The sequence below is a fragment of the Mustela nivalis genome, assembly GCF_964662115.1.
Source record: "Mustela nivalis genome assembly, chromosome: 12".
In the NCBI taxonomy this organism is placed as follows: Eukaryota; Metazoa; Chordata; class Mammalia; order Carnivora; family Mustelidae; genus Mustela; species Mustela nivalis.
This window is the reverse complement of record NC_139031.1, coordinates 1,755,617-1,771,356: the sequence shown is the minus strand read 5'-3', so window position 1 is coordinate 1,771,356 and position 15,740 is coordinate 1,755,617. Positions and strand designations below refer to the sequence as shown.

The 15,740-nt window shown below is 38.9% G+C and overlaps 1 protein-coding gene across 13 annotated transcripts in view; it reads right to left on the bottom strand.

Moving 5' to 3' along the window:
• The window catches only part of LMBR1 (limb development membrane protein 1), a 156,975-nt gene that overhangs the window by 32,270 nt on the left and 108,965 nt on the right, over positions 1-15,740 (bottom strand). For 11 of the 13 annotated variants that reach the window (XR_014301147.1, XM_082692933.1, XM_082692944.1 and 8 more), the window contains 2 exons: positions 5,534-5,614; positions 105-181 (listed from right to left, as the gene is read on the bottom strand). The exons of 1 other annotated variant lie outside the window; for it this stretch is intronic. Coding sequence is in view for 11 of the 12 variants with exons in the window: in XM_082692933.1 (XP_082549059.1) it covers positions 105-181; positions 5,534-5,614 (158 nt within the window). In the remaining variant the exon portion in view is untranslated. The remainder of the gene's footprint in view (positions 1-104; positions 182-5,533; positions 5,615-15,740) is intronic. One more of the 13 variants, XM_082692934.1, reaches the window with a different exon arrangement.

Genomic DNA, 15,740 nt, shown 5'->3' with positions numbered 1-15,740 from the left:
AGCCAGTTTACTTGAAACCATTTAGCTGAGGGAGTTACCATATTCAAATACCAAAGTAAATAAAAAATAATTTGCTTTATTTAACTAGGCAAATAAATTCTTACTGTCTCAATTAGAAGGAGAATCATAACAGCAGGATACACCAAATTTCTTTCCCATGCTGAAGCTTTTTTTCGCCTCTCTATTAGGAAAAAAAACAAAATACAACAAAGAATTCTCTTCAGAACCATGTTTTCATTCCTTACTGTTATAATTAGTATGTATTATTTTTATATAATTTTTTCCACGAACATAAATTATTTTTTATTTTCCTCCATAAACTATAAAAATCAGAGTTTTAAAATCATTTTGCTACACTGAGTAGTTCCATCCCATAATGCTTACATTTTAGCTCTGTAAAGACATTTCCAGTTCCTAACAAAATGTACTGTTAATACACAGCTTGCTATGAAAATATAGAAATGTTTGTATTTGATGTAGATTTACATGTTGATATAGATTTGAGTGAATAAAGTAACATGAGTAAAAATCCCCTCTAATCCAAAGATAAAAACCTCCAGTTTCCTAAAGGTGGAAGCAAACTTCTGGCTACAGTGATCTACGTGATATCGCACCAATCCTCATGCTATGAACAACTGGTAAAAACAAACTTAACTAAGAAAAAAGTCTGCATGAAGGAGTCACAGAATTACCACAACAAAGCTGTGAGGTCAACACGGATTGATGTGAGCCCTCACATTTGCACTCTCTTTCCCTCAACAGTTCTCCAACGTATAAAAAGACATGGCCTCATGAAGCTGAGAAATACAGCAAATATCAGTGAGGAAAAGGAAATGATGCTAAAGCAATGCTTTCAGCAAACTCAACAGCATCAGGAAAACAAAAATTCGTGTGTGGGGCTACCAAGGAAGCCAAAATTTGAGAGGCTATAATCACAGAGAAAAGGAAAGGAGAAAGAAGGAAGCCTAACATTCAGCCTCCTGCCCTTCAAGGCACCAGTGGCCAGCAGGCTGAGCGAGTGACAGGAAGGTACAGCAAAGAGAAGGAGCAAAGCTTCTGTCAGGCTCACGTTTCTTGAGATAAAAACTAACGTTCAGGGCTCATGAATAAGATGGTATCACAGCCAACAACAAAACACCCAAGCTCTCACTTAGGAACGCTATACACTAGGAGCAAGGCCAAACTGCAAATCGACCAGCCCTCGTGAAGACCAAAACCCACTCTGGAACAATCACCAGCCCAAACAGGTGAAAGGATCTGTCCCTACTCTAACTAACTGCCTAGCACAAGGAAAAGTAAACCCTCTCAAGAAGAAAACATTATCCAGAGTTTTTATTTTGTATAATAAATGCCTGACAATCAAACGTTTCCTGGAGACAAGACAAAGAAAAAAGATAATAGAAACAGACTTTCAGTTTATCCAGATATTTGAACTTACCAGAAAGAAGCTTTAAAATAACTGATTAATATGTTCAATAAGATAAGTGACAACATGGCAAATGTCATAATTTGAATCGAGGAAAATAACTGAATGAAAATTCTAGAACCGAAAAATACTGTAACTAAAATTAAGACTTCAGGAGATAATTTAGCAACAGTTATGACACAGCTGAAAAGACCGTGAAATGGAAGACACATCAATAGAAAAAATTACAGATCAAAGAATGTGGTAAAGGAGGGGAAACTCAGAAAATAATACAGGAGTGAAAAGGTCTAGCGCATATGCAGCTAGGGTTGAAGGAACTTAAAGAAAAGGAACAGCAGAAGCAGTATTTGATGAGACAATGGCCAACAAGTCCCCAAATAGATAAAAGACATTAGGCTACATGCTGACGAAGTAGCACAGATCTCAGAAGAATAAACACAAAGAAAACTAAACCTGAGCACATCAGACTACTAAACAAAGACAAAAAGAAAATCTTAGAGCTTTCAAAAGGGCAACAATACAACTTTTTTAACCAGAAACCAGAAGACACTAATAAGACATCTTTTCAATGTTGAAAACTACCAAATAAGAATTCTAAATTCTGTTAAAAATGTCCTACCAATGAGAATGCAAGTAAAAATGTTTTCAGGAAACAAAAACTGAGAGAATTCATTGCCAACAAACTAGCACTAATGAAATGCTAACAGATGTTCTTCAGGCAGAAGCTAAATGAACACTGAAAACACAAATCAGGGACATATAAATTAAAACACCAGTGAAAACGACTTCACAACCACTAAATTGGTAAAAATGTAGAGTCCAACACTGTCAACTGTTGACAAAGATGTGGAGCAACATGTCTTACTCATGCTTAAAACAAATGCAAAATAATACCACTATCTGGGAAAGCGATTCGGCATTATTTTTTTAAAAAGTTGTATGTCCACATACTCAATGAGCCTATAATTCCACTTCCAGATACATATCCTAAAAAAAACATATGTACCAGAGATATGGAGAACAATGTTTATACCAATATTATTCATAACAAAAGATAAACACATCAAATATCCATCAACAGTAGAATGAATAAAGTAATTTTAGGCAATATGATGTTGTTTACAAAAATGAAAATGAGAGCAACCTATAGAATGGGAGACGGTATTTGCAAATGATATCCACTAAAGAGTTAATATCCAAAATATACAAGAATTTACACAACCCAGCACCAAATTAAAAAATGAAGAGGACTTGAATAGACATTTTTCCAAAGAAGACATCCAGATGTCCAATAAACACAGGAAAAGATGCTCAACATCAATCATCATCAAGAAAATGCAAATAAAGCCACAGTAAGATATCACCTTATACCTGTCAGAATAACTAAAAACAAATAGCACAAGAAATAACAAGTGTTGGCAAAGACGTAGAGAAAAAGAAACCTTCATGCACTGTCAGTGGGAATACAACCCGGGGAAGCCACCGTAGAAAACACTATGGAGGTTCCTCAAAAAATTAAACCTAGAATTACCAAACAATCCAGTACTTCCAATACTGGGTACCCAAAGAAAACAAACAAACAAGAAAAACAATTTTTATTGTTTTTTGCAGCCAAGACATGGAAACAACCCAAGTGTTCATCCATAGATGAATGGATAAAGACATGATACGTATACATTCCCACATACACACACAGGAATATTACTCAGCCACAAAAAAAGAATGAAATCTTGCCATGTGCAACAACATGGATAGAGCTAGAGTGTACATACTAAGTAAGGTATGTTCGTCAGAGAAAGACAAATACCATCTAATTTTACTCAGATGTGGAATTTAAAAAACAGAACAAAGTAAAAAAGAAAGAAAGACCAAAAAACCAGACGCTTAAATACAGAGAACAAACTGGAGACTGGCAGAGGGGAAGTGGGTGAAAGATGGGTTAAGTATCACGATGAGCACTGAGTAATACACAATATTACTGAATCACTATATTGTATACCTGAAACTAACATAACAGCACACGGTAATGACACTTCAATGAAAAAAGAAAAATGAAAATGAATAAATTTTCAACAACAAAACAATTTCTTTTTTTTTTTTTAAAGATTTTTTTATATTTTACTTATTTGTCATAGAGAGAGAAGCGAGAGCAAGCACAGGCAGACAGAGTGGCAGGCAGGCAGAGGGAGAAGCAGGCTCCCTGCCAAGCAAGGAGCCCGATGTGGGACTCGATCCCAGGACGCTGGGATCATGACCGGAGCCGAAGGCAGCCGCTTAACCAACTGAGCCACCCAGGCGTCCCAACAAAACAATTTCTGAAGACAGAGTAATCATAGGGACCAATTTTCTATCCAGGCTAAAGCAATCAGGAAACAAAAAACACATGCATATGAAACAGTTTCGACCCTGGAATGCGGTCACAGAACGACAATGCTCTCTGAGAGGTGGGAAGCATACAAGGCAAGCCATGGGTTCGCCCCTGCTTACTGTCTCTCGACAGTTTACCGGCCACAGTAGAGGGCACAGGAACCCAAGCAAAGCCTTACTTATTTGTTGAGCTGAAGACTTAAAACAGGAGTGTGGAGAAACCTAGTTAGCTGGACTGTACAGAGCAAAGTACCACCGACATAAGTCCCCAGACTGCCCCAGATCTTCAGAGAGTTATCTTGAGTCTTCAGTTGGGTAAAGATCAGCTCAGGTACATGAACAAACAACCCTCAGCTGAAGAAAGAACATCCCAACAAGGTTAGATGGAGCAGAAGTAACCAACTATTATAAAGGGCCAAGAATAGGGCCTGTTCCCCCAAGACAGGAACGAGACCTCATCGATCAGGAGCACAGCTGCCTTAGTGTGGAATGACTGACCCCAGAGGAAATGCTGCTCTAGCCGTGCCTGACAAGCCTTCATAGCAAAAACCAAGAATATCAAACTACTTCCAAGTAACTTAACTGCATCCCAGAATAAAGTTCCACACTTATGGGAATACAAAAATATCAGCAACCAGCAATAAGATTCTCAGTGTCCACTATCCAATCAAAAATTGCCATGCATAAAACCACAAAAATACAACCAATGATGAGAAGAAAAGCCAATCAATCAAAATCTATCAAGAACACAGAAGTTAGAATTAGCAGATAAAAACACTGTAAGTGCTACTATATAATGTATTCCATATTTTTTAAAAAGTGGAGGACACAGACTAAGTTCTAAACAGAACTTCTACATATAAAAACTACAGTATCTGAGAATGCCTGGGTTCAGTCGGTTGAGCATCTAATTCTATCTCATCTCAGGTCTTGATCTCAGGATCGTGTGCTCAGGCCCTGCACTGGGCTCCACACTGGGCATGGAGCCTATTTAAAAACAATTTTTTAAAAATGCAAGACTTGAGAAGAATACAATAGATAGGATTAAATGCAGATTAGATACTCAACAGAAAAGAGTAGTGAACATGAACATATAGTAATAGGAACTATCCAAAATGAAACACACAGAAAAACAAATCTGAAAAATGAAGGAAAATCCATGAGTTTGGGGGGCAACTTCGTGGGGAGGGGGGGAGCAGTGTACATGCAGCTGGAGTCCCTGAAATGGGGGCACAGAGAAGAAAAGAAAAAAACATTTGGAAAAACAGTGGCCAAAAATGCTCCATATTAGATGAAAACTATAAATTCCCAGATCCAAGTCTCAACGAACCCAATGAATCAGAAGCATAAAGGAAACTACTCTAAAGCACACGTTTATCAAACTGTTCAAAGTCAATGACAAAGAGGACATCTTAAAAGCAGAGAGAGGAAAAAGATTCAAAAGATGAGGATGACAGAAGATTATTTGTCAGAAATAATGCAAGTGAAGAGACAACAGACGGACATCTCCGAACACCGGCATCGGAAAAGTCATTTACGCATGTATGAGACACCGACAAACAGGGAATTCAGCTTCTCCCCAAACTAAGAAACAGTCTGTATCAATAGCTTTGCACAGATCGGAAGCGTATAACATACACTAAAGATTTCGTCATTTTTTTTTAATATTTCAGACTACAGGAAAGTCTTTGGAAAGAATCCAAGACCAGTACATGAGTCAAGAACAAAAATGTACAATACCTAATTTTGTCTTAAGAGTCTTCACATTTTCAAGTTCTCGTTCCAACTCCATTATATTGTATTCCACTGATGAAGACAGTCCTGTCAAAAGCAAATGTATTTTAGAAGTATAACAACAGAACCTTAACAGCATAGAATGGGTAGCCCTTAAATTAAAATATAAGATAACACACTACAAACCCTGATCACAAAGAATAAAAACAAATGCTGTTGTGATCCACTGGAAAATATATCTACTTCTTCATCACTTAAGACTTCAAGTTCTGGGGACACCTGGGTGGCTCAGTGGGTTAAAGCCGCTGCCTTCGGCTCAGGTCATGATCTCAGGGTCCTGGGATCGAGCCCCGCATCGGGCTCTCTGCTCAGCAGGGGCCCTGCTTCCTCCCTCTCTCTGCCTGCCTCTCTGCCTACTTGTGATGTCTGTCAAAAAAATAAAAAAAATCTTTAAAAAAAAAAAAAGACTTCAAGTTCTTACTGATTAAATATTACCTGTTTCCTAGAAAATGTCTGACTTTGATAAATTTTTACTTGATCCATTGTTAATTTTTCAATAATGACAAAAGTATCATATGTCTATAGAAAGTGGAAGAAATTCATGATCTCGTTCTCTAACCCACCTCCCTAAAGTGACAACTGGTAACAGTCTGGTTGATGCTTCCACACCTTTCTTCATGATCATGTAAGTATTCATACATATGTACATAACATACACATGGTTTCTATTATATATCTTATAGGAATGGATTAAAGCAGACATGCTATTTTACCACTTGCTTTCCTAATCAATGATACATCCATGTTTATAGATAGTGGTAACACCTTTAACAAATGAATAACATTCTATAGTATGGATGCATTTCAATTTTATTTAGTTATTCCACTTATGACTAGTCAGGTTTTCCTCTGTTTTTTGCAAGTACACAAAATGTTGAGCAAAAATGTCTGTATGCATATCCAGTATATTCTAATTCTATTTTTTCTACAGGACAGATTCCCAAAATTTCAATTGCTGAGTCAAAGGATATAAGCATTTACAGGTTAAGAGATATTTAAAGGTTACTTCCTTCCAAATACTGTAATTTACTGTAATGGTTTAAATACTGTAATAATTTTTAAAAATAAGGACACCTGGGTGGCTCAGTCAGTTAAGCATTAGACTCGATACCGGCTCAGGTCATGATTTCAGGATCATGAGATCAAGCCCCACAATAAGCTCTGCATTGGGCATGGAGCTTGATTAAGAGTCTCTCTCCCCCTCTCCCTCTGCCCTTACTTCCAGGCTCACACATGTGCACACACACACACACACACACACACACACACACACACACTTTCTCCCTCTCTCTCTCTCAAATATATGGGGAAAAAAAGAAATGATTATAATAATTTACATTTCCATTCACAACTTTTGAAAGTACCTATTTTCTTCCTGTATTTACCCTAGCACTGGATGTTGTAATTCTTGAGTTTTGGCCAGTATGATGGATAAAAAATATTTTCTTATTGATACTTTAACATGCATTTCCCTAAATGTGGTTGAGCATCTTTTCAGATGTTTATTTATCACCATCTGTGGGACTTTCCTCCTGGGCTACACAGACTCCCCAGATAAGACTCTTCTGATCTCCTTGGAATATCAAGCTGTCCAAGTGAAGGGAGATGGGAGCCTGTGAGCACTCACCCCATCCTTTACTTCACACTGTGTCCAGGCCACAGCCTCTGTTTCACTCTCTGGAGAACAACCCTCCCTCTTCTCTTGGCAGGAAAGAGGCAGTGCCTGGTACCTTGGATGGAGGGAAAAACGTGGAGATCAAATCGCTTCATCAACAGGATCTCCAAGTAACCTCCTTACTTGAAACTCACTCCACTCTCATATCTGCTGGTGCCCCCTCTTGAGACTCTGGGGGATTCCAGGATATAAATCAAGCACAGATGGCTTAGGATTTAGCTTCCTTGGGTCTGGGTAAACTGGTTACTTCGAAGGTTCTCTCGGGTCTGCTAAATTCCAAAATTTTATTGGGATTTTCTCAAGTTCTCATTCTCTGAACCCAGAGTTCTCCCATGTGAAATGAGACGTATTTATTAGAATGTTTTCCACTGAACCAAAAACCTCAATTCAAAGAAGCTTTAAAAAAAATAATAATTTCATGAAATTAGGAGTTTAAACACAGAGTGGGCTTCAAAGTAGGTTTTCCCCCCACAGCTCAACAGTGACATCCAGGGACTGAGTGCCGCCATCTATAAGTTGGCTTTTTATGAAGACTGGTGGCTCTTTCTCCTTTCATGTAATTTCATAATATCTGATTATTTTGCTCATTATTTCTTCTTTTCCCAGCTAGTAGAACTTCTATTTATTCTTCTCCCCCATGTTAATTTGGTCCTTTGGTGGTTACTTTCTCACTGTTAACACACATAGACTTGTACTTTTTTTTCAATACAATATAGTTATAATCCCATAGCGATGCTCTACTGAGTAACTCCTGCACCAAGGTGAAGCTTTCATACTTTTATCTGTTCTTTCATTGCTTCCTACCCACTCCTCCTAAATCCTGGATTTTGCTCAGATTTATTTTAAAATATTTACTATACTAGGGTGCCTAGTGGCTCAGTCGGTTAAGTGTCCGACTCTTGATTTTGGCTCAGGTCATGATCTAGGATCATGAGCTCAAACCCTGAGACAGGCTCCATGCTGGGCATAAAGCCTGCTTTAGACTCTCCCTTTCAGGGACGCCTGGGGGCTCAGTTGTTTAAGCAGCTGCCTTCAGCTCAGGTCGTGATCCCAGATCACGTCCCACATCAGGCTCCTTGCTCAGCAGGGAGCCTGCTTCTCCCTCTGCCTCTGCCACCTCTGCTGCCTCTCTGTCTGCCTGTGCTCGCTCTCTCTCTCTCTCTGATAAGTAAATAAATAAAATCTTTAAAAAAAAAAAAAAGGAAAGAAAGAAAGAAAAATCATTTTAAAAGACTCTCCATTTCCCTCTACCCCTCACCTGGTCCCTCTGATTAATTAATTAATCAATTTTTGGTATATGATTATTATTAAATTTTTCTTTCAGTATAAAAGTTGCCACATCCTTAATGTCTAGAATAGTATCTACACAAACCAGATACTCAACATACAGGTATGAAATGAAGGAATAAACAAATGTCTTTTTTGGTCCTAATATACATATGACATATTTATAAATATATGAGTTTTTCAATGGAATCTTCCCCCAACACTTAAAACTAATAATATCATTCAATAATCCTTAGCAGGTTACAAATGGGAAGTTTGATGTTGATTTCTCACTCCTTTATAAGTGATTTTTCTATAAGAAAGCTTGTAAGGTGTTTTATTATCACTATTCTTGGAATTTAACAATGTTACACAATAAATCTAGATCTTTTAAATGTCCTGTTTAATAACCTTGTCTAGGACTCTGGTCTTTTAACCTGCACTAAAATCTTTCTTCAGCTTGACATTTTCTTCTATTATCTATTTACTTAATTTTCTTATACTTGTTATTCTTCCTCCTTCTAGATGCTTACTACTTAGATTAAGAAGCTTAGCTCTACAGTCTGTGTGTCATTTCACTGGTTTCCCTCGCTTTGTACTTTTGGTTTGTGACATGCAACAGGTCTCCCACTAGATTCTACCAGATAATTAATTCAATGTTCAGAAAGACTACCCTCACTCCCTATGGCTGCTGTAACGAAGTACGTTAACTTAGTGGCTTAAACACTACAAATTTATTATCTCACGTTCTAGAGATCAGAAGTCTGAAATCTGGGTGTCAGCAGGACGGTGTTCCTTCTGGAGACCCCAGGAGAGATCTGTTCCCTTGTCTTTTCCAGCTTCTAGAGGCACCTGCACTCCTTGGCTCATGGTCCCTTCTTCAGGTCACACTACATTTACTTCCACTGTCCCATCTTCTTGAACCCTCACTTATAACAATGCCATGAGGACAATGGGTCCAGCAGATCATCTGGGATCATCTTGAGCTCTTCACCTAATTACCTTACAAAGTCCCTCTGGCTATGTAGGGAATATGTTTACAGGATCGGGGTGGTTAGGACTTGGCGACTTCTGCAGGGTCACTATACTGCCTATCATAAGGACTACTTCATCTTTTGTCTACTGAATTTTTGATTTTTTTTCATATTCTAGGTGGCCTTTTTTTGTTGTTGTTCTACATTATATCTCCTTAAAAGTCCATACTACTTTTGGGGACTAAGTACAAATTCTTATTTGTCTCCATTAACTTTCAATTTCAGTGGGACTCATTGTTGTAGATACTCATCTTAACCTTCTTCACTCGGTCTTAAGTGAGTGATCATTTTTCTTTATGCACTGCTACTGTTCCCTTCACACTGAATCAAGACAGACAGTCCTTCACACAATGACAAACCATTTTGAGGGCCCAGCAATTTCCGTTTTGGGGGCCTAGGGATAAACTGGCCAGAAACAACAATGCAGGAAGAAGTGTCAGTGCTCTGGGGTTTCTCTCTGCCCAGTTCTCCTTTCTCAAAGGGAGAAAGAAAACAGAGGATTCAGGCCCAATGTACAAGATGGCACAGATGCTAATGCACTAGGGGGATTCAGAGGCTCTTTTTCTAAGCCCTCTTAGAGAATCACAAAACTCTACTCTTACACTGCATTTCTAGGAAAGGTAAGTACTATATGCTCTCTGAATCTCCTTCCTCACTTGTGTCACTGAAGAGAGAGAAGAGAGAGAAATTCAATGCCTTCTTTGGAGGGCCTGAGGTCTTGAATGCACTAAACTGTTCTATAGTATTTCCAGAGCTTCTGAATTTAATCATTTTACTAGTCAATATATAATTGACATTTATAGGAGAACAGGGTTAAAGACAGAGATATTCAGGAAGTGCAGCCCAAGACTACTAAACTTTGACTATGAATGTAATTTATAGAGTTTTTGGTAACCAAAGCCAAAGGGAGACAATTAAATCATAGAATCAATGAATGTCTCCATATAAGAACAAGACTTACAGTAAGATGCCATAGTATTCTAAGGTTTACAAGTGTCTTTGAATCAAAGCTTAGACTTAAACACAGTCCTTCAGATACCTTTTGCTTTTTAGCCCATTTCTTCATAAATTATATGGTATCTATAGTTAATGCTCTTTTAACTTCTCTATCTGATTAATTACAAATACAATTCCAAACTACACTTCATTCCCTATATTTATAAAGAAGCATTACTCCGGGGGTGGGGGAGAAAAAGATGGTGGAGGAGTAGGGGATCCCATTTCAACTGAATCTAGCTGGATATCTACCAGACCACTCTGAACAACCATGAAGTCAGCCTGCAATGTAGGAAGATATATCTGGATCCACACAAACAGAATATCTCCGGCGGTTTGTTCCAAGGTATGAAGGTATGAAGCGGGAGCCATAACTCTGCTGGCAATATTGGAAAATAAATGCGAGGGGGAGGGGAGGGAGCCTCTGGGATCCTGTGCCTCCTGCACTGGGGACTGGGCACAGACTCACAGACTGGTAGCAGAAGGGCAAGGACTTTAGGGCAGCCCCCCCGACTGAACCCTTTAGCTGCACGGGCACAGGTGTGAACTGGGGGCAGCTGGCGGTTTTAGAAGCACAAAGGGCAGAGAGACATGCCTGGATGTGGAAGCGAGAGCTGCGAGTGTTGCTGTGGGGCGCACAACCCAGGTCACTGCAGTTTTTAGCAGCACAGACAAAAATGGTGACAGTGTGGCCTGGACAGCTCATTGGAAAACAAAATGGAATCTCTCTGTTCTGAGACAGAAGTTTAGATACAGTCACTTCAGCCATGACTCTTGTAAGAGATGTGGGAAGCCACCAGGGAAAGCGACCAGAGAACAAAAGCCTCCAAAAACACTTTCCACTGAGCCCATCCCACCCCCACAGGGAGCAGGGCAACTCTGCCCAAACATGGGGGTTGTCTGAGTAACAGTGCAGCAGGCCTCTCCCCAAGAAGACAGGCTAGAAGAACAAGAGACCGACAGTCCTATGGTCCCTAAAAAACATGTGCATCTTGCTTGAGTTGTGATCAATAATTTAGACTCTACATTCCCTCAATCAACCAACAAAATGACTAAGTGGAGGAACCTCCAACACAGGGAAAATTCAGAGACTGTGGCCTCGGCCACAGAACTAATGGATACGGATATAAGCAAGACGTCGGAAACAGACTTCAGGTTAACAGTTAAGCAGACAGTAGATAGGATGGAGAGAACTATTAATGATAGCACAGATTCTCTAAGGGCAGAAATAACAGCTGATCTGGCAGAACTTAAAAATTCTATCAATGCGATCCAATCTAATCTAGATACTCTAACAGCTAGGGTAAATGAGGCAGAAGAACGAATCAGTGATTTAGAAGACAAACTGATAGAAAAGAAGAAACAGGAAGAGACCTGAAACAAGCAGCTTAAAATCCATAAAAACAGAATTAGAGAAATAAATGATGCCATGAAACGTTCCAATGTCAGAATCATTAGGATCCTTGAGGGGCTGGAGAGAGAGGACCAGAAGATATATTTGAGCAAAACGTAGCTGAGAACTTCCCTAATCTGGGAAATGAAACAAGCATCATGTCCTAGAGGCAGAGAGGACCCCTCCCAAGATCAAGGAGAACAGACCAATGCCCTGGTATGTAATAGTAAAACTCACAAATCTTAGAAGCAAGAAAACCATCTTAAGGGCAGTTAAGGGAAGAGATTACTTATGTACAGAGGGAGGAACATCAGAATCTCGTCAGACCTGTCCACAGAGACTTGGCAAGGGCTGACAAGACATATTCAGGGTACTAAATGAAAAGAACATGCACCCAAGAATACTTTATCTGGCAAGGCTATTATTTAGAATGGATGGAGAGATAAAGAGGTTCCAGGGCCAGCAGAAACTAAAAGAATATGTGACCACTATTCCCACCCTGTAAGAAATATTAAGGGGGGTTCTATAAAAGAAGAAAGACCTGAAGAAACTTACAGAGACAATCTATAGAAACAGAAACTTCCAGAGACAATCTATAGAAACAAAGACCTCACAGGAAACATGATGACAATAAAATCATATCTTTCAATAATCACTCTCAATGTGAACAGCCTAAATGTTCCCATAAAATGGAACGGAGTTGCGGACTGGATAAAAAGACAGTACCCATCCATATGCTGTCCACAAGAGACTCATTCTGTACCTAAAGCCTAAAGATACATCCAGACTGAAAGCAAAGGGATGGAGAAACATCTTTCAGGCCAACAAACAAAAGAAAGCTGGGTAATAATTCTCATATCAGACAAATTAGATTTTAAGCTAAAGAATGTAGTCAGAGATACAGAAGGACACTGTATCATTCTTTTTTTTTTTTTAAGATTTTATTTATTTATTTGACAGACAGAGACCACAAGTAGGCAGAGAGGCAGGCAGAGAGAGAAGGAGGGGGAAGCAGATTCCCTGCCGAGCAGAGAGCCTGATGCGGGACTCGATCCCAGGACCCTGAGATCATGACCTGAGCTGAAGGCAGAGGCTTTAACCCACTGAGCCACCCAGGTGCCCCACACTGTATCATTCTTAAAGATCTAACAATTGTAAATATCTATGCCCCCAATGTGGGAGCAGCCAAACACATAAGCCACCTGTTAACCAAAATAAAGACACATATCGATAAGAATACATTAATTGTAGGAGACCTCAACACTCTACTCTCAGCAACAGACAGATCATCTAAGCAGAAAATCCGCAAAGAAACAAGAGTTTTGAATGACACATTGGATCAGATAGACCTCATAGATATATACAGAACATTCCACCCTAAAACAACAGAATACTCATTCTTCTTGAGCGCACATGGAACTTTCTCCAGAATAGACCACATACTGGGTCAGAAATCAGGTCTCAACCACTATCGAAAGAATGATATTACTCCCTACATATTCTCAGACCAAAATGCTTTGAAACTGGAACTCAATCACAAGAAAAAGTTTGGAAGAAATTCAAACACTTGGAAGCTAAAAACCACCCTGCTCAAGAATGTTTGAGTCAACCAGGAAATCAAAGAACTTAAACAGTTCATGGAAGCCAGTGAGGATGAAGACACACGGATCCAGAAGCTGGGGTGGGATATGGCAAAGGCAGTCCTGAGAGGGAAATACACAGCCATCCAAGCCTCACTCAAAAAAATAGAAGAATCCCGAATACATAAACTATCTTTACACCTTAAACAACTGGAGAATCAACAACAAATTAAGCCTAACCCACACGTGAGAAAGGAAATAATTAAGACTAGAGCAGAGACCAATGAAATAGAAACCAGAAATATAGCAGAACACATCAACAAAGCTAGAAGCTGCTTCCTTGAAAGAATCAGTGAGATCAATAAACCACTGGCCAGACTTACCCAAGAGATAAGAAAAAGGACCCAAATTAATAAAACCATGAATGAAAGGGGAGAGATCATGACTAACACCAAGGAAATGCATCAGAAATTATTATCAACAGTTATATGCCAATAAGTTAAGCAACCTGGAAGAAATGAATGCATTCCTATAAACCTATAAACTACCAAGACTGAAACAAGAAGAAACTGACGACTTGAGTAGACCAATAACCAGTACTGAGATTGAAGCAGTGATCAAAAACCTCCCAAGTAATAAGAATCCAGGACCTGATGGGCTCCCTCGGAAATTCTACCAAACATTCAAAGATGAAATAATATCTATTTCCTGAAGCTGTTTCAAAAAATAGAGACAGAAGGAAAACTTCCAGACTCTTCAAAGAGGCCAGCATTACCTTGATCCCAAAGCCAGGCAAAGACCCCATCAAAAAGGAGAATTTTGGACCAATATCCCTGATGAATATGGATGCCAAAATTCTCAACAAGATTCTAGCTCAGAGGATTCAAATGTACATTAAAAGGATTATCTACAACAAGGTGCGATTTATCCCTAGGATGCAAAAGTGGTTCAACGTTCGCAAATCAATCAATGTGATAGAAAACATGAATAAAAGGAGAGGGGGGAACCACACGGTCCTCTCAATTGATGGAGAAAAGGCATTTGATAAAATACAGTATACTTTCCTGATTAAAACTCTTCAGGGTACAGGAATAGAGGGAACATACCTCAATTTCATAAAATCCATCTATGAAAAACCCACAGCAATATCATTTTCAAAGGGGAAAAGCTGACAGCCTTTCCCTTAACAGAAACACGACAAGGATGCCCACTCTCACCACTACTGTTCAATAGAGTACTAGAAGTCCTAGGAACAGCAATGAGACAAAAAAAAGAAGTAAAAGATATTCAAATTGTAAAAGAAGTCAAACTCTCTTTCTTCACAGGTGACTTGATACTTTACGTGGAAAACCCAAAAGATACCACCCCCAAATTACTATAACTCACACAGCAATTCAGTCATGTGGCAGGATACAAAATCAATACGCAGAAATCAGTTGTTTTCTTATACACTAACATGTAACTGTAGAAAGAGAAACTAGAGAATCAATTCCATTTATAATAGCACCAAAAACTGTAAGATACCTTGGAATAAACCTAACTGAAGAGGTAAAGGATCTACTCTCTAGAAACTACAGAACACTCATGTAAGAAATCGAAGAAGACATAAAAAGAAAGACATTCCATGCTCATGGATCAGAAGAATAAACATTGTTAAAATGTCTATGCTGCCCAGAGCAATCTATACCTTCAATACCATCCTGATCAAAATACCAATAGCATTTTTCAAAGTACTGGAATAAATAATCCTAAAATTTGTATGGAACCAGAAAAGACCCCGAATCATCAAGGAAATGTTGAAAAAGAAAAACAAAGGTAAGGGCATCACACTGCCTGATCTCAAGCTTTACTACAAAGCTGTGATCACCAAGACAGCATGGTACTGGCACAAAAATAGACACATAGACCAATGGAACAGAGTAGAGAGCCCAGATAGGAACCCTCAACTCTATGGTCAAATAATCTTCGACAAAGCAGGGGAAAATATCCAATGGAAATAAGACAGTGTCTTCAATAAATACATACATAAATAAATAAAATAAAGAGCTAAGATGCCCTTCAACAGATGAATGGATCAAGAAGATGTGGTCCATATATACAATGGAATATTACTCAGCCATCAGAAAGGATGAATAACCAACTTTTACATCAACATGGATGACACTGGAGGAGATTATGCTGAATGAAATAAGTCAAGCAGAGAGAGTCA